Source organism: Triticum aestivum, chromosome 7A, assembly GCF_018294505.1.
Source record: "Triticum aestivum cultivar Chinese Spring chromosome 7A, IWGSC CS RefSeq v2.1, whole genome shotgun sequence".
Classification (NCBI taxonomy): domain Eukaryota; kingdom Viridiplantae; phylum Streptophyta; class Magnoliopsida; order Poales; family Poaceae; genus Triticum; species Triticum aestivum.
The window spans coordinates 130,349,836-130,368,924 of record NC_057812.1 but is presented as its reverse complement, the minus strand read 5'-3'; the positions used below and the strand labels follow the sequence as shown (position 1 = coordinate 130,368,924).

The window sequence follows — 19,089 nt, the reverse complement described above, 5'->3', positions numbered from 1 at the left end:
GGATTTGGGGGCTGCCGCCACCCCTAGGGAGGGAACCCTAGATGGGGGCGCAGACCCTCCCCTTCCCCTATATATACTTGAGGTATTGAAGACTGCAAGACACACAAGTTCCTCTCCTTCTTGGCGCAGCCCTACCCCTCTCCCTCCTCGTCTCTCGTAGTGCTTGGCGAAGCCCTGCTGGAGTACCACGCTCCTCCACCACCACCACGCCGTTGTGCTGCTGCTGGATGGAGTCTTCCTCAACCTCTCCCTCTCTCTTTGCTGGATCAAGGCATGGGAGACGTCGTCGGGCTGTACGTGTGTTGAACGCGGAGGTGCTGTCCGTTCAGCACTAGGATCTCCGGTGATTTGGATCACGACGAGTACGACTCCTTCAACCCCGTTCTTTTGAACGCTTCCGCTTAGCGATCTACAAGGGTATGTAGATGCACTCTCCTTCCCCTCGTTGCTGGTTTCTCCATAGATAGATCTTGGTGACACGTAGGAAAATTTTGAATTTCTGCTACATTCCCCAATAGTTATGTGGTGTTATGTTGGTTGAACTGGTTATTGTAATGTTAAACTTTAGGTGTTGCTGTTGATGTTGCTACTGGAGTCTTAATGTTTCTATTGGGGTATTGCTGTTGAGAGTACTATGCTGTTGAATATGTACACACAGAGTGTCCAGTACCAACATTTGCAAAGGAGTACCACATTTGGGGCTACTTGTTGCAAGTCAGTACCAATACTGGTGCAAGTTGTTGCATGTCAGTACCAGTATTGTGGCATCACATAACATGCAATACCACATTTGGGGATTCTAACACGTGGGACCGGTACCTCTCCTACTATTAATATGTGACAGCACAAGCGGCGAGTGGGGAACGAAACTAGGGTTCGTCCACGCGGTCACCATTTGGAGCGCAGAGAGAGAGAGGGAGCAAGAGATCTCAGTGTGGAGGTGCTGACTGGGGCACCTGCGGCGGAGAGAGAGAGAGATGTCATGGTCGTCTAGTGCCGGGTCCGCTCCTGGATTCCGTCGAGCTACAGGAAGGAGGGGGAGGAGGAGCGCTCGCTGGTGCGCTACCGCGAGAACCCAATGGCGTACGAGCCTCCAGTGATGTGCCACTGCTCAACTCCGAGGAAGGCGCCAAGATGGATCTCCTGGAGCAGGTTGAACCCTGGTAGAAGGTACTACAGCTGCGTGGATGCTTTGGTGAGTGTGGTTTTCTACCTAATTTTCCTCCTTTTTTCTGTGCAATAGTATGTGAAATGATATATATTTGGACCTTATGTTTGTGCATCTTAATAGCACGGTGGTTGTGAATTTGTGCAATGGCATGATGATCCATTGCCCAAATTTTGGAGTGAGCTCACTGGGGATCTGCGTGATGAAGTCTGGAGGCTTAAAGGTGCAACTGTTGCTCGATCTGAAGATCAATTTCCAGTGGTAACTCCCAATGAAGATGATGGCACAAGGGAGGCCATGGTTCTGTCTCTGCAAGCTCAAGTCAGAGAGAAGAATGTAGAGATTGCTGGGATTAGGGCCAAATTTCACAATGTGCTATTTCTTTTCACTATATTTGTGCTTGGCTTAGTTGCGGGCAAGATCTTAAGTTAGTTAGTTAGTTGTTTTATAGCAACTAAATACAATGTACTGTCCTCAAGTTGAAGCCAAGTTGCTCTTGTTTAGTTAGTTAGTTGGTTTAGTTAGTTGGTTTAGTTGGTGTAGTTGCTCTAGTTTAAGACAAGTTATCTTTTGTATTGTTGCTTTAGTTGCTCTAAATGCAATGTACTGTTGGTTTAGTTGCTCTTGCTTAATATGTAATGGATCAGTGAGGTTATCTTCTGATGCAATGAGATTGAGTCAGTCTTCATCTCTTTTATTTTGTATGACATGAGTGGTTTGATGCAACATTGTCATAATGTATGATCATCAGCATATCCATCTACATAATCAGCACTACAAAATAAGAAATTGATCCATGTCTACCAATCATACCACACATTAAATTCTGGAGTTCAACTCATTATAGCCATACATAACCATTTGTTCACAATACATAGAGGAATTCAACTTCAAATGCATAGTTCATCCTTTTCTCACAAAAGGATGAATAGCATAACTACTACATACATACACAGCCATAGTTCACAATTAGTACAAGCATACAGTACACAACCTTAGTTCCTAGATGCTAGGTCATTACACAATCATCATTCCCAAAGAGTCAGCAATGCCACTGATCTCATTTTCATCTTCTTCTTCACTTCTCCAAAATGGCCTGAATCCCCTTGAACTTCTCCTTCAGCTTTTCATTTCCTATCATGAGCTCAGCATTCCGAAACTCTAACTGCCACTTCTCTTGAATATGCTTTTCCTTTTCCTTAAGCAGATCAGCAACCTGAAGCTTCAAGTCTAGTTTCTCTTGGGTGAGCTTCTCCTGACACTTTGTTAGCTCTGAATTCTTCAGCTCCAAATTCATCCTAGCTTCAGTAAGCACTTGCTTCTCTTTCATTTTGTTCAACTTCAAGTTCTGAATGACTGTTGCTTGAGCTCTTGTCAAGTTGACCAGCAGCTCATACTTCTGATTAAGTTTCTGGGTCCCTGCATCTTTCTTTGCCATCTCAGTTGCCATCTGTGCCTTCATATCATCAATCAGTTCTTTTCTTACCTCCTGCTGATATGTAATGGCAGACTGCGGATGTCTGAAATCCACCACCCTATCCTCCTGGAAGTTCATAAGCCGATGCACATCTTGGACTAGCTTGTCATAGTTGGCCTCCAACTTGTTCTTCTCTTCTGTCAGATGGTGGATAGTGAAAGAACTTTCAAGATTGTCATTCACCCTAGCACTCTTGGCATCTTCAACCATTGCCCATAGCTTCAACAATGCATTTTGCATTGTTGAGGGCCACTAGTGATCAACCCATTCAACAAAGCCACAATTGCTACCTTCCTGCAAAAACAACAACAACACCAACAGAGTTCATACAACAAGTAATTACACAAGATCACTGAAATTGCCAACAAGAATATCTAAATTTAACAAGAGGAGCAGCCACTTGAGTAGCTGACAGACTAGGTTAGATACTCTAGTGTTCATATCAAGGTGTGTTCAACCATTTTTAAACATATGGTCAGTTAAAAAAAATTCACAGCAAGCAGAGTACTCCAGCAAGCAAAATATGCTCATGCTTGACCTAAATAAGCTACTCTAGTACCACTATGAACCAAAAGTACTATGCCATTGTACTCCAGCAAACAAAATATACTCATGCTTGACCTACATAAGCTACTCTAGTACCACTATGAACCAAAATTACTATGCCATTGTACTCCAGCAAACAAAATATACTCATGCTTGACCTACATAAGCTACTCTAGTACCACTATGAACCAAAATTACTATGCCATTGTACTCTAGCAAAATATACTAATGCTTGACCTAAATAAGCTACTGTACTACCACTATGAACCAAAATGTTCACAACAAGCAGATTACTCTAGCAAGCAGAGTTCAATATAGCACTAACAAACTAAGAAAAAAATCACTATGCCTACAATCCATACCGGCTGTGCACATGCTAAAAACCTCCTGCCTGTGTCAGTTCCTTCAAAGGCAACAAGCCTTTCAGATGGTTTGTCGTGCTTCTCACATGGGGACATCACATCCAGCTCAAGCCCCTTGTAATCTGGATCTTCAGGGCTGAAAGGGACCTGCAGAAGCTCGCACAAAGACAATGGTCAAATCAAAACCTACCTAAATCAACCAAATCAAGTAATCCCAAATCTGAAACCCTAACCCTAAACTCACTGTCCTGACCTGGTTGAGCCCGTCGGTGGAGGAGGAAGAATGCATGTACGGGAGGCTAGACTGGTCGTCGCTGCTTTCGTGCTCCAAAACCATGGCGTCAGCGGGGCGGTGCGGCGGCCGACAGTCGGGACGCGGGTGGCGGCGACGGAGGGAATGAGTCGAGGAGGAGGGGAGGGGAATGGTGCGGTGGGGGCGAACCGGTGCGACCGGACCGGGTTGGAGAGCGACTCGTCCTAGTCAGCGCGCGGGCACGCGCCGATTGGCCAGCGTGGCACCTGACGGGTGGGCCCGAGGTGTCGGATACAACGTCAATACGTATAAATTAGCGTTTTAGCCTTTTTTGCAAAAACTTGGACCAATGTTGGTACTGACACGCAAAAATTAGCAATCGTGGTACCAATCTACATGTGATGTCTCAATTGTGATACTTCTGTGCAATTAACTCCATCGTGTCCGATACTCCACGCGTTGACTGCCCATCGTCTCTCCCATATCACGTGCTGGCTTGCTACCCAGAAGAGTCAACGCCCCAGCTTGACGGAAAGTAGAGTAGCATCCAAAACGAAATGGCCACACATTTTTTGACATGATGGAACGCAGCTCTATTAATGGATCGGTCCAACGTAGGAGTATACACGTACACCGCACTCCAGCGTGTACTTTTTTTCTTTTGAGAATTGAGATGCACTCCATCCAACACGCACTTTTTATTTGCTCCCATGACAAGTTACGCACGGACCATCATGCATGTTTTTTTTAGCATCAGTACAGACATAAGCGCTCATATACACGCGCATACACTCATCCTTATGAACGCACACACATACCCTACCCCTATGAGCACCTTCGAGAGACTGAGCCGGCATATCATCTTGAGATTTACGAAGTCATCGTAGGCGCCTCGTCGTCGACGGAAACGTCTCCTCCTACTGAAAGCGCATCGCCGAAAATCCTGAAATAAATCCAGAAATAATGCGAGCACCAGGATTTGAACCCTGATAGGTTGGGGGTATAGCTGTCCACCTAACCATTTCAACCACAGATTGGTTCGTGACCATCATGCATGTTAAAAAGAGTCCATGCATGGGGCTTTCGCGTCTCGATCGATCGTGTGGCTGTGCTATACGGCCTACGGAGACAGACGATGGACAAGAAGTCGGACGATCGGCCGGCGACGGCGAGGAGGGACGCCAAGGAGGAGCGGATGGGCAGGGCGGGCGTGCTGCTCATCGTGTGCCTCTGCACGCTGCCGTTCCTGGTCTTCCTCTTCGGCGGCCGGGCGGGCGCGCCGGCCGTGTCACGTGTGGCACGACGCCGCCAAGCTCACCGCCACGGCTGGATCAGGTACACGATGAGCAACTTCTCTCTCTTGTGAGCAAATGTGAGTGCAAACGTACGTGGAGGTAAAGCTTACAAGAACTTGTCGTGCTTGATGATCGATCCCTCCTCAGGGTTAGCGAACGTCTCTCGTCCAAGCGCCGGCGGCGGCGCAGACGAGCTCTTCGGCGGCCTGCTCGCGCCGGGCTCCGACCGACGCGCGTGCCTGAGCCGGTACCGGCCAGTCCCCGCATTACTACAAGCACTCTCCGTACGCACCCTCGCCGCACCTCCTGCAGAAGCTGCGCGACTACGAAGCGCGGCACAGGAAGTGCGGCCCCGGCACGCCGCCGTACGCCAGGTCCGTCGATCACCTCCTCTCCGGCGGCGGCAGCAGCACGGAGGACGATGAGTGCAACTACGTCGTGTGGATCCCCTATAACGGCCTCGGCAACCGGATGCTGTCGCTGCTCAGCACATTCCTCTACGCGCTCCTCACCGGTCGCGTCCTCCTCGTGCACCCCACCGACGACTTCACCGACCTCTTTTGCGAGCCGTTCCCCGGCGGGACCTGGGCGCTCCCGCCGGACTTCCCCGTGGCAGACATGTCCCGGCTCGGGGCGCGCTCCAACGAGTCATACGGGAACCTCCTCGACAGCAAGAAGATCTCCAACGACCCGACCAAGGCGACAGCGCGGTCGGTGCCACCGTATGTGTACCTGCACCTGGCGCACGACCTCCGGCGCTCGGACCGGCTCTTCTACTGCAACGATGACCAGCTGGTGCTGGCCAAGGTGAACTGGCTGCTCTTGCAGAACGACTTCTACTTCGTGCCGGCGTTGTACGACATGGCCGAGTTTGAGGGCGAGCTCCGGCGACTGTTCCCGGCCATGGAGAGCGTGTGTCGCACCTCCTCGGCCGATACCTGTTCCACCCGTCCAACTCCGTGTGGGGCATGATCACGCGCTACTACCACTCGTACTTCGCCCATGCGGAGGAGAGGATTGGCGTGCAGATCAGGATGTTCTCCTGGGCATCCATCCCCGTCGACGACATGTACAACCAGATCATGGCGTGCTCCCGACAGGCACATACTGCCGGACGTTGACGGCGACGAGGCCAACACGGCGAGCGCCGCGGCCGACGGCTCCAACAAATCCAAGGCCATCTTGATCGCGTCGCTGCAGGGCGAGTACTACGAGAGGATCAAGTCGACGTACTACGAGAACGCGGCGGAGGGCGGCGGCAGGGTGGGGGTGTTCCAGCCGAGCCACGAGGAGCGGCAGACGATGGGGCAGCGGTCGCACAACCAGAAGGCGCTGGCGGAGATCTACCTGCTCAGCTTCTCCGACGTGCTGCTCACCACGGGGATATCCACGTTCGGCTACATGAGCAGCAGCCTCGCGGGGCTGCGTCCCGCCATGCTCATGATCGCCAAGGACCACAAGGTGCCCGAGACGCCGTGCGTGCGCGCCGTGTCCATGGAGCCGTGCTTCCACATGACGCCCGATGTCAGGTGCCAGGGGAAGGCGGTGAACAAGGAGGAGCTGTCTCGGCACGTCAAGGAGTGCGAGGATGTACCCAAAGGGATGAAATGGATTAAAGGCATCAAGTTAGTTGATTAGAAATTAACTGGTCATCAACCCGTGTATCTCAAACCAATAGTGTATATTTTACCACTGATGAGTCGACTTGATTTTTTTAAAACGTGATTGCTAAATCTCAGTCGATGCTATATTCGTGATGACAGGAAAATCACACGTTGCTGTGTGTGGTGAGGTAAGCAGAGTGTAAATTATCATGTACTCGGCTAACGTAAGCGATAATCCTACGCTTTAGCTAGATTTCAGTCAGCTGAATTTTAATTTTGTGTTCGAACGATTTTCTAACCCTTGGATTGTGCTTTAAGATTTGTGTAGCTTTTCATTTTCTGTCAAATTTTGCTGGTGGTATTGGGTTGTTTAGATTCGATTGACCCCTATTTTGGGTCAGTCAATTTTCTTCTTGGGCTGGATTTTGGTGTGTGTGTGTGTGTGTGTTTTTTTCATGTGTTTACTTTTGTTTTCTGCACGTCTATGCTTTTTTTGTTGTTGAGTTTTTTCTTCTTCTTTACGTGTATTTTTGGATGTTGAGTGCGTGCGAATGTATACATGCAAGTACTACGTTTACAAATTACATCAGAGTACAGAAACTTTACTCTTATATATATTTATTCTACATATTATAAAAAGTGCATTTTTTTGCTAATTGTGTGATTTTTTTTCTTTTTTCTTTTTCTTTATTCTTTATGGGTGATACCAATGCTAATTGTTTTGTGCACTTTTTTTGCTAATTAAATAGAATTTTCTATTATTATGTGTATGTATGCATGAAAGTACAATACTATGTGTGTAAAATTGTAATAGACTGCTAAAGTTCCATTATTATATGGGTATTCGCTGCATATTCTAAAAAGTGCAAAGTTGTGTGCAAGTTTTTTCTTTATTTTCTTTCCTCTTAAGAGTGATTTCAATGTCTCTCTCTTAGAAAACTTTATTTGTTTTATTATGTTTAGTTTTAAATTCATTTTATGTTTTTAAGGACGATAACAATGCCACTTATTCGTTCCTTGTTTAAAATTTTCGTTTTTATGTAAAATTCACTATAATATGTTTATTCTTACATAACTACAAATGTAGAATTTATGTGTAAATTGTCTGCACATTACATCATTATTTTTTGATTCCTTTCTTCTTAAAGGGTGGTACCAATGCCACTATACTTCATTTCTTCTTAGAAAAATATATTTTTGTGTTTGTAAGCAAGTATACATGCAGGTACGATACACCATGTGTGTAAATTATAGTAGAAGCAAAAATTACAATATATATGCTTATTTTTGGTAAAACTGTGTCTACCATAGCTTGCCACAGAACTAGTTAAGTGTCCCTAAACTTTTAACGGTTCAAAAGTTATCAAAAAATATGACATAAATATGGGAGCATCTCTCTAATGTAATAAGATGATCCAATGGAGGGATTGTCAAAATATGCATCTATGTGTCCTCGGCAAAAATAATAAACACTTCAGCTCACTGCGACATAAATATATACTGAACTATTTGTTTTTTTGTCCAGGACACATACAGTCGTATTTTTTTAATCCCTCCGTTGGATCATGTTATATTATAGGTGTGTTGGTTCAGTATTTTTTTCAGAATTTTTGAGAACTTTTGCACCGTTGAAACCCTTAACTAGTTCTGTGGCAAGCACTCGTAGAAAATCCTACTCCCTTATTTTTGGCATATTAGAAAAGTGCAATTTTAGGGCATACTTGTGTGCAAGTTATTTTTGAATTTTATTTCTTCTTAAAGGTTTTCATTTTCCAAACTTCATTAGTTTGTGTTGGTTTTTGTTTTATATTTTCTTTCTTCTTAAAGGGTTTTATTCCCGTTTTATTCTTTAAAGGGTTTTTGTTTTAATTTTAGTTTTTGTATTTTGTTTTCTTGAAGGCTTTCATTCTTCCATAGAAAACTTCATTATTTTGTATTTGTTTTATTTTTTATTTTCTTTCCTCTTAAAGGGTTTCATTCTTTCCTAGAAAACTTTATTATTTGTTTTTGTTTTTGTTTTTTATTTTCTTTCTTCTTAGAGGGTTTCAATCTTCCCTAGACCATTTCATTATTTCATTATTTATTTTTATCATCTTTCTTTTTAAAGGGTTTTATTCTTCTCTAGAAAAATTTATTATTTTCTTTTCATTTAATTTTAATTTTATTTCATTTTCTTTCTTTAAATGTAATACCTTTATTTTTGCATATTATAACAAAACACAATTTCTGTGTAAATTGCGTGCAAATTTTGCCATCACGTGGTTTTTATTGCCTTTCTTCTTAAAGGGTATTGTTAATGTTCATTTTTTATTCTTTCTTCTTCAAGGGTAATACACAAGCCAGGGAGTCCACCCGCACAGGAGCATGCTGGGCTTGGGATTCAGCAAACACGTCAATCAACTGACCTATAGCCGTGAAACGAGTTTAGGTCAGTCGACTGACCTATATCCGCTCCCATAATCCTACACCTACGAAAGAGGCTACAAAGGCCTACGTAAATTTTCTATCTAAACCTATCGGGCCCCCTGATTTTAACGGGGGGTGGAACCCTTCCCCTCTACTGATCTAGTTAAAACCTTCCACGTTACTCATTGCGTAGATCACGTAACAATTTTTACGTAGCTCTAGCATTACTCTTAATATAAATGTAAACTGAGTATCAGCAAAAAAGCACCTGGCTTGCATAGGTCACTCGGCTTATCCAAATATAAACCAAGTCCCGCTCAAAAAACACTTGGCTTACATAAAAAAAAACTTGGCTTATTCGGCGAAAAACACTCGTGTTACATGAAAGACTTGGCAAAATAGACTAAGGCAACCGGAAAAGTCGTTGGATTCTGAAGGGGCACATTTAGTCTAAAGTTTTAGGTTTCGGAACTTAAATTTTCATCGTTTTCTCGTACCAAGTTTCAGCAGTTGAAACTTAGCGAAGTTTTAAAAATTCATCAAAACATGTTCAAAATGGAACTTATTTAAAATCACTCATCAAAAGAAACACGAATACACAAATGAAACTTAATTTAGATTTGGTTCAAAAGATATGAAAATTTGAAAATTGAAAGCCAAAAAAAATTAAGGTTGCGTGCCCCGACCGGCCGACCCTGCGTGCCATTAATCTCCTCCCTAGTATATCAACTGTCTTGGTGCCGGAAGTCAAAAATGCACGCTAAACAATGGATAATAATTAAGCATGGCTACGGCCATTTGAATCAACAGTTTTACTGAAGCACATGTAGATGTGCTCTAATTATTGTACATCTAAGTCTTATGTCATTGATTTTTACGTTAAGATTCATGCAAGCTTTTTCTAAATGTTTGTTGTAATATTAAGGTAACTATGGAGAAAATATCTAGTGCACCCAGGCTTGGGGTGCTCCCGGTGTTCCAAATGTCCGAAAAACATTTTTTAAAATGTTCAAAAAATTCTGAAAAAAATGCAGCACATCGACGGAACATCAATGTCTCTTGTCACAAAATTTCAAATCAAAATTCGAAACATTGCTTGAGATACAAAAATGACAAATTTGTGTACATAACATAAGTTGGGCTTTAGTTTTGGCCCATTATCACATTGATGTCAAATTTGTCATTTTTGTATCTCGAGCAATGTTTCGAATTTTGATTTAAAATTTTGTGACAAGAGACATCGATGTTCCGTCGATGTGCTGCATTTTTTTCAGAATTTTTTGAACATTTTTAAAAAATGTTTTTCGCATCGGAGCACTGGGAGCACCCTAGGCCTGGGAGCACTAGATACTTTCCCGGTAACTATGCATAATTGATATATTCCATAGTAATTAAACGACCACCTTATTGTTTATTGTTTTTGATATAGCTAAGTGGTATTAAATGACCATTTTATGTCTCACAAGGAGGAAATCCCTACGTGTATATACACAGCGGCATGAAAAAAAATAGGATAAAGAGGATATAGGAAAAAATAAATCAATGGTGGTATGCAAAGACACTACAGAATAGGTAAGGAAAAATACCTTAATAATGGCGCAAAACATAGCATGGAGATAGATTGACAGAATAGGTGAGAAAAATCCCTTAATAGCTGCGTAAAAATGGTAAATGGAGATGCGGGGGATCGAACCCCGTGCCTCCCGCATGCAAAGCGGGCGCTCTACCATTTGAGCTACATCCCCTTGCTCATATTTCCTGTGTAAATCCTCATAATCAAAAGTTAGGCACGGTCCTACTTCTGCGACGCGAAGACTAACCTCCATGGGCCAATGTTTAACATATGATGACCGGCCCACAGCCCACCTGTGTACGCCTGATGGCCCGTGCAGATTTAACCATTGGCCTCCACAAAAATTGTACAGCGTGGAGGGTTCAGCGAGGTTGGAGGGTCATATTAGTCCCACCTCGGCCGGAGGGAGTGAGCGCGTTGAAGGGACGTCTTTAAGAAGGGACGACGCGCGACTGGGAAAATCATGATCCTTCAGGCAGCGAACGGAAATGAGGAGTGGTACAGGCTCGCTTAATTATGTGAGAGGGGTGCCCGCCCCAATAAGCCTGTTACGACAGTGGGGCATCCCTGTGATTTACCATCTGATCCTGAATATAAAATTTAAAGTATTTCTTCTTTGTGTTTTCTTTCGTTTGTTTACTATGAATTTCATTTGAACTTGAAAGCATTGGTATGGATTTTGATTTGGTTCTCCAAAAGTTTGATTTGATTATTTCTTTTTTGGTTTTGTTTTTGCTTGTTTGCTTATGTTCTTTTTGTTTTCGTTTTTGCTTGTTTGCTAATCTTCCTTTTTGGTAGATGTTTTCTATTTCCTCTCAAGTTTACAGCTTTCATTCCAACTTAGTACTGGCATGGAGGAGTCGAGCATACATCATAGTTAATCTGGACCAAAATACAAAGTTTAAACATAGATTTAAAATACAATTACTATATGATCAAAGAATTCATCACTTCCTCGTTGGTCCTTTGCCCTTGCGGTCACTAGAGCGGCTCCTCGCTGTTCCCGGCCATGGAGAGCGTGTCGCACCATCTCGGCCGGTACCTGTTCCATCCGTCCAACTCCGTGTGGGGCATGATCACGCGCTACTACCACTCATACCTCGCCCATGCGGAGGAGAGGATCGGCGTGCAGATCAGGATGTTCTCTTGGGCGTCCATCCCTGTCGACGACATGTACACCCAGATCATGGCGTGCTCCCAACAGGAGCACATACCGCCGGACGTCGACGGCGACGAGGAGAACACGACGAGCGCCGCGGCCGACGGCTCCAACAAATTGAAGGCCATCTTGGTCGCGTCGCTGCAGGGCGAGTACTACGAGAGGATCAAGTCGACGTACTACGAGAACGCGGCGGAGGGCGGCGGCAAGGTGGGGGTGTTCCAGCCGAGCCACCAGGAGCGGCAGACGATGGGGCAGCGGTCGCACTGCTCAGCTTCTCCGACGTGCTGCTCACCACGGGGGTATCCACGTTCGGCTACATGAGCAGCAGCCTCGCGGGGCTGCGTCCCACCATGCTCATGATCGCCAAGGACCACAAGGTGCCCGAGACGCCGTGCGTGCGCGCTGTGTCCATGGAGCCATGCTTCCACATGACGCCTGATGTCAAGTGCCAGGGGAAGGCGGTGAACAAGGAGGAGCTATCTCGGCACGTCAAGGAGTGTGAGGATGTACCCAAAGGGATGAAATGGATTAAAGGTATCAAGTTAGTTGATTAGAATTCGACTGGTCATTAATCCGTGTACACTACTAGGAAAAAGCCTAGCAGTAGCGCAGATTTTTGGTCTATTAATAGTGCGGGTACTGGTACCATGCTACAGCTAAAGGTTATCAGTAGCGTTTGTTAGCCCGCGCTACTGCTATATCTACTTAGTAGTAACGCGTCATGCAAAAGGCGCTACTGGTAATTATTAGTAGTGCGTCTCACTGCCCACGTTATTACTATTATTCCGTATTCTATTTTTTTTATTTTATGTCATATTCATACACCTTTATACCTTTGGGTCCATAGTTATTAGACCTTTGGGTCCATAGTTATTAGCTAGATGGCTTCTTCTCTCTTTTTGGATCTCAATACAATGTTCTCCCCCTCTCTTGTGGAGATCTATTCGATGTAATTTGTTGAGACCGATGAATTGTGGGTTTATGATCAAGATTATCTATGAACAATATTTGAATCTTCTATGAATTCTTTTATGTATGATTGGTTATCTTTGTAAGTCTCTTCGAATTATCAGTTTGGTTTGGCCTACTAGATTGATCTTTCTTGCAATGGGAGAAGTGCTTAGCTTTGGGTTCAATCGTGCGGTGTCCTTTCCCAGTGACAGTAGGGGTAGCAAGGCACGTATTGTATTGTTGTCATCGAGGATAACAAGATGGTTTTTTTATCATATTGCATGAATTTATCTCTCTACATCATGTCATCTTGCTTAAGGCGTTACTTTGTTTTCATGAACTTAATACTCTAGATGCATGCTGGATAAAGGTCGATGAGTGGAGTAATAGTAGTAGATGCAGGCAGGAGTCGGTCTACTTGTCTCAGACATGATGCCTATATACATGATCATACCTAGATATTCTCATAACTATGCTTAATTCTGTCAATTACTCAACAGTAATTCGTTCGCCCACCATAAAATACGTATGCTCTTGAGAGAAGCCACTAGTGAAACCTATGGCCCCCGGGTCTATCTTCATCATATTAATATTTCAATATTTAGTTATTTCCTTTGCTTTTATTTTACTTTGCATCTTTATCACAAAAATACTAAAAATATTATCTTATCATATCTATCAGATCTCACTCTCGTAAGTGAGCGTGAAGGGATTGACAACCCCTTATCACGTTGGTTGCGAGGATTTATTTGTTTTGTGCAGGTACGAGGGACTCGCGCGTAGCCTCCTACTGGATTGATACCTTGGTTCTAAAAAACTAAGGGAAATACTTACGCTACTTTGCTGCATCATCCTTTCCTCTTCAAGGAAATCCAACGCAGTGCTCAAGAGGTAGCATTCAACTAAGCACTTACTATAAATAAAAATAATTAATTTTCTTACTAATTCAAATAGTTCTATTAAGCAATTACTATAAATAAACTAGTTCTATTAAACACTTAAATTCTATGTACATTCTACAAAATTCTACCTATCTATACTATTGAAAAAACCTACATTCTACCTATCTATACTATCAACTAAATTTATGGAGGGAGAAGGGGCTGTGGATGGAGGAGGGGGAGGGAGTAGGGGTTGTGGAGGGAGGAGGGGCAACTAGAGGAGGGAGGAGCAAGGGGGCGAGGGGAGGAGGGAGGAGTGGGGCGGAGGAGGGAGGAGGGAGGAGGAAGAGGAGAAGGAGGAGGCTTACCATGGCCGGAGGATGGTGGCGATGCCGACAGTAATGCGGCGACGGCGATGACAATGTGGCGGTGCGGGCGATGGCAGGAGGAGGACAACGGCCGCGATAGTGAGGCAGGAGATGAGGAAATGGGCGGGCGCGCGGGAGATAAGGCTGGATTAGCAGTAGAGCGGTTTAGGAGAGAGCACTACTACTAAACTACCTAGCAGTAGCGCGTTTCATAGGAAAGCGCTACTACTACACTTAGCCTGGCGGCAACGGTGGGGTAATTTTAGTAGTAGCGCTCTTCGCCCCGGCTACGCTACTACTATGTTCATAGCAGTGTTGGGGATCGTAGCAGAAATTTAAAATTTTCTACGCATCACCAAGATCAATCTATGGAGTAATCTAGCAACGAAGGGAAGGAGAGTGCATCTACATACTCCTGTAGATCGCTAAGCGGAAGCGTTGCAAGAACGCAGATGAAGGAGTCGTACTCGTAGCGATTCAGATCGCGGTTGATTCCGATCTAAGCGCCGAACCACGGCGCCTCCGCGTTCAACACACGTGCAACCCGGTGACGTCTCCTACGCCTTGATCCAGCAAGGGGAGAAGGAGAGGTTGGGGAAGACTCCGTCCAGCAGCAGCACGACGGTGTGGTGGTGGTGGAGGAGCGCGAGACTCCAGCAGGGCTTCGCCAAGCACTACGAGAGACGAGGAGGGAGAGAGGTAGGGTTGCGCCAAGAGGGGGATCGAATTGTGTCTGTTGCAGCCCCAATACCTCAAGTATATATAGGGGAAGGGGAGGGGCTGCGCCCCCATCTAGGGTTCCCTCCCTAGGGGTGGCGGCAGCCCCAAAACCCATCTAGGGTTGCGGCCAAGGGGGGGAGAGGGGGAGGCGCACCTGGGGTGGGCCTTAGGGCCCATCTGCCCTAGGGTTTGCCCCCCTCCCCTCTAGGAGGCGACTTGGGCCTTGGTGGGAGGCGCCCCAGCCCACCTAGGGGCTGGTCCCTTCCCACTATTGGCTCATGTAGGCCTCCGGGGCTGGTAGCCCCTCCCGGTGGACCCCCGGACCCCTCCGATGGTCCCGGTACACTACCGGTGATGCCCGGAACACTCCCGGTGGCCAAAACCATACTTCCTATATATTAATCTTTACCTCCGGACCATTCCGGAACTCCTTGTGACGTCCGGGATCTCATCCGGGACTCCGAACAACATTCGGTAACCACGTACATACTTTCCCTATAACCCTAGCGTCATCGAACCTTAAGTGTGTAGACCCTACGGGCTCAGGAGTCATGCAGACATGGCCGAGACAACTCTCCGGTCAATAACCAACAGTGGGATCTGGATACCCATGTTGGCTCCCACATGCTCCATGATGATCTCATCAGATGAACCACGATGTCAAGGATTTAATCAATCCCATATACAATTCCCTTTGTCTAGCGGTATAGTACTTGCCCGAGATTCGATCGTCGGTATCCCGATACCTTGTACAATCTCGTTACCGGCAAGTCTCTTTACTCGTTCCGTAACACATCATCCCGTGATCAACTCCTTGGTCACATTGTGCACATTATGATGATGTCCTACCGAGTGGGCCCAGAGATACCTCTCCGTTTACATGGAGTGACAAATCCCAGTCTCGATTCGTGCCAACCCAACAGACACTTTCGGAGATACCTGTAGTGTACCTTTATAGCCACCCAGTTACGTTGTGACGTTTGGCACACCCAAAGCACTCCTACGGTATCCGGGAGTTGCACAATCTCATGGTCTAAGGAAATGATACTTGACATTAGAAAAGCTTTAGCATACAAACTACACGATCTTTGTGCTAGGCTTAGGATTGGGTCTTGTCCATCACATCATTCTCCTAATGATGTGATCCCGTTATCAACGACATCCAATGTCCATGGTCAGGAAACCGTAACCATCTATTGATCAACGAGCTAGTCAACTAGAGGCTTACTAGGGACATGGTGTTGTCTATGTATCCACACATGTATATGAGTTTCCTATCAATACAATTCTAGCATGGATAATAAACGATTATCATGAACAATGAAATATGATATGATAATAACTAATTTATTATTGCCTCTAGGGCATATTTCCAACAGTCTCCCACTTGCACTAGAGTCAATAGTCTAGTTCACATCGCCATGTGATTAACACTCACAGGTCACATCGCCATGTGACCAACATCCAAAGAGTTTACTAGACTCAATAATCTAGTTCACATCACTATGTGATTAACACTCAATGAGTTCTGGGTTTGATCATGTTATGCTTGTAAGAGAGGTTGTAGTCAACGGGTCTTGCCATATTAAGATCCCTATGTATTTCGCAAAACTTTATATCGTAGATGCTGCTGCCACGTTCCACTTGGAGCTATTCCAAATTGTTGCTCCATTATACGTATCCGGTATCTCTACTCAGAGCTATCCGGATAGGTGTTAAGCTTGCATCGACATAGCTCTTTATGTCGAACTCTTTATCACCTCCATAACCGAGAAACATTTCCTTATTCCTCTAAGGATAATTTTGACTGCTATCTGGTGATCCACTCCTAGATCACCTTTGTACCCTCTTTCCATACATGTGGCAAGGCACACATTAGGTGCGGTAATTCAGCATGGCATACCGTATAGAGCCTATGACAAGAGCATAGGGGACGACCTTCGTCCATCTTCTTTCTTCTGCCGTGGTCAAGCTTTGAGTCTTACTCAACTTCACACCTTTACAACTCAGGTAAGAACCCCTTCTTTGACTGATCTATTTTGAACTCCTTCAAAAACATGTCAAGGTGTGCATTCTTTGAAAGTATCATCAGGCATTTTGATCTATCTCTATAGATCTTGATGCCCAATATGTAAGCAGCTTTATCCAGGTCTTCCTTTGAAAAACACTCTTCAAACAACCATTTATGCTTTCCAGAAATTCTACATCATTTCGAATCAACAATATGTCATCCACATATACTTATCAGAAATGTTGTAGTACTCCCACTCACTTTCTTGTAAATACAAGTTTCTAGCAAACATTGTATAAACCTAAAAGCTTTGATCACTCCATCAAAGCATATATTCCGACTCCGAGATGTTTGCTCTAGTCCATAGAAGGATTGCTGGAGCCAGCATACCTTTTAGCATCCTTAGGCTCGACAAAACCTTTTATTGTATCACATACAACTTTTCTTACGAAAACTGGTAAGAAAACTTGTTTTGACATCCATCTGTAAGATTTCATAATCGAAAAATACAACTAATGCTAACATGATTCCGACGGACTTAAGCATCGCTACGGGTGAGAAATTCTCATCGCAGTCAACTCCTTGAACTTGTGAAAAGACTCTTTCCCAGAAGTCGAGCTTCATAGACGGTAACATTACCGCCCATGTCCGTCTTCTTCTTAAAGATCCATTTATCTCAATGGCTTGCTGATCATCGGGCAAGTCCACTAAATTCCATACTTTGTTCTGATATATGGATCCTATCTCGGATTTCATGGCTTCTAACCATTTGTCGGAATACGGGCCCACCATCACTTCTCCATAGCTCGTAGGTTCATTGTTGTCTAACAACATGATATCTAAGACAGGATTACCGTACCACGTAGGAGTAGTACATATCCTTGTCGACCTACGAGGTTCGATAGCAACTTGATCCGAAGCTTCATGATACTATCATTAACTTCCTATTCAACAGACGTAGGCGCCACAGAAAACATCTTTCTGTGTTGCATCACTCTCTGGTTGAAGTAAAGGTTCGACAACCTCATCAAGTTCTATCTTCCTCCCACTCAATTCTTTCGAGAGAAACTCCTTCTCGAGAAAGGACCCGTTCTTAGCGACAAACAATTTGCCCTCGGATCTGAGATAGAAGGTATACCCAACTGTCACCTTTGGGTATGCTATGAAGATGTGTTTGTCCACTTTTGGGTTCGAGCTTCTCCGGCTGAAGCCTTAAGCATCGCATCCCCAAACATTAAGAAACGACAACTTTGGTTTCTTGCCAAACCAATGTTCATATGACGTCATCTCAACGAACTTAGATGGTGTCCTATCTAAAGTGAATGCAGCTGTCTCTAACGCATAACCTCAAAATGAAAACGGTAGATTGGTAAGAGACATCATAGATCGCACCATATCTCATAGGGTTCGATTACGACGTTTGGACACACCATTACCTTGTGGTGTTCCAGGTGGCTTCAACTGTGAAACAATTCCACAATGTCTTAAGTGATTGCCAAACTCATAACTCAGAAAATCCCCTTTTGATCAGATCGTAGGAACATGATCTTATTGTTATGATGATTCTTAACTTCACTCTGAAATCGCTTGAACTTTTCAAACATTTCAGACTTGTTCTTCATTAAGTAAATATACCTATATCTACTCAAATCGTCAGTGAAGATGAGAAAATAGCGATATCCACCGCGCGCTTCAATTCTCATTGGTTCACACGCATCAGCATGTATGATTTCCAACAAGTCACTTGCCCGTTTCATTGTACCTGAAAACGGGGTCTTAGTCATCCTGCCCATGAGGCATGGCTCGCATGTGTCAAGCGATTCAAAATCAAGTGACTCCAAACATCCATCGACATGGAGTTTCTTCATGCATCTTACGCCAATATGACCTAAGCGGCAGTGCCACAAGAAAGTGGTACTATCTACATCTTTTGGCGTGAATATGTGTATTACTACGACCGAGATTCAATGAACCATTCACATAGGGTGCATGACCATGAAAGGTATCATTCATGTAAACAGAATAACCATTATTCTCTAACTTAAATGAATGACCGTATTGCAATGAACATGATCTAATCATATTCATGCTCAACATAGACACCTGATAACATTTATCTAGGTTCAATACTAATCCCGAAGGCAGATGGAGCGTGCGATGGTGATCTCATCAACTTTGGAAACACTTCCAACGCACATCGTCACCTCGCCCTTAGCCAGTCTCTGTTTAGTCCGTAGCTTTTGCTTCAAGTCACCAATAATAGCAACTGAACCGGTGTCCAATACCCAGGTGCTACCAGGAGTACTAGTGAG

At 44.6% G+C, this 19,089-nt stretch overlaps 1 protein-coding gene, 2 non-coding genes and 1 pseudogene across 3 annotated transcripts; 3 read left to right on the top strand and 1 right to left on the bottom strand.

The window, feature by feature from the left end:
* Nucleotides 1-5,001: 5,001 nt before the first annotated feature.
* Nucleotides 5,002-6,739, top strand: LOC123152638 (galactoside 2-alpha-L-fucosyltransferase-like; annotated as a pseudogene).
* Nucleotides 6,740-10,783: 4,044 nt separating this feature from the next.
* TRNAA-UGC (transfer RNA alanine (anticodon UGC)) lies at nucleotides 10,784-10,856 on the bottom strand. The gene has a single exon. It is a non-coding gene; the product is annotated as a tRNA-Ala (tRNA).
* Nucleotides 10,857-11,167: 311 nt separating this feature from the next.
* LOC123155145 (small nucleolar RNA Z279/snoR105/snoR108) lies at nucleotides 11,168-11,273 on the top strand. The gene has a single exon (XR_006477258.1). It is a non-coding gene; the product is annotated as a small nucleolar RNA Z279/snoR105/snoR108 (small nucleolar RNA).
* Nucleotides 11,174-12,563, top strand: LOC123152639 (uncharacterized). Its single transcript, XM_044572139.1, has one exon. The coding sequence runs from the start codon at nucleotides 11,483-11,485 to the stop codon at nucleotides 12,398-12,400; it is 918 nt and encodes a 305-aa protein (XP_044428074.1). The 5' UTR covers nucleotides 11,174-11,482; the 3' UTR covers nucleotides 12,401-12,563.
* The last annotated feature ends 6,526 nt before the right edge of the window (nucleotides 12,564-19,089 follow it).

Bases quoted from the DNA above. Each gene is read 5' to 3' on its own strand.
- LOC123152639 (XM_044572139.1), top strand. From the start codon at position 11,483: ATGTTTTCTATTTCCTCTCAAGTTTACAGCTTTCATTCCAACTTAGTA.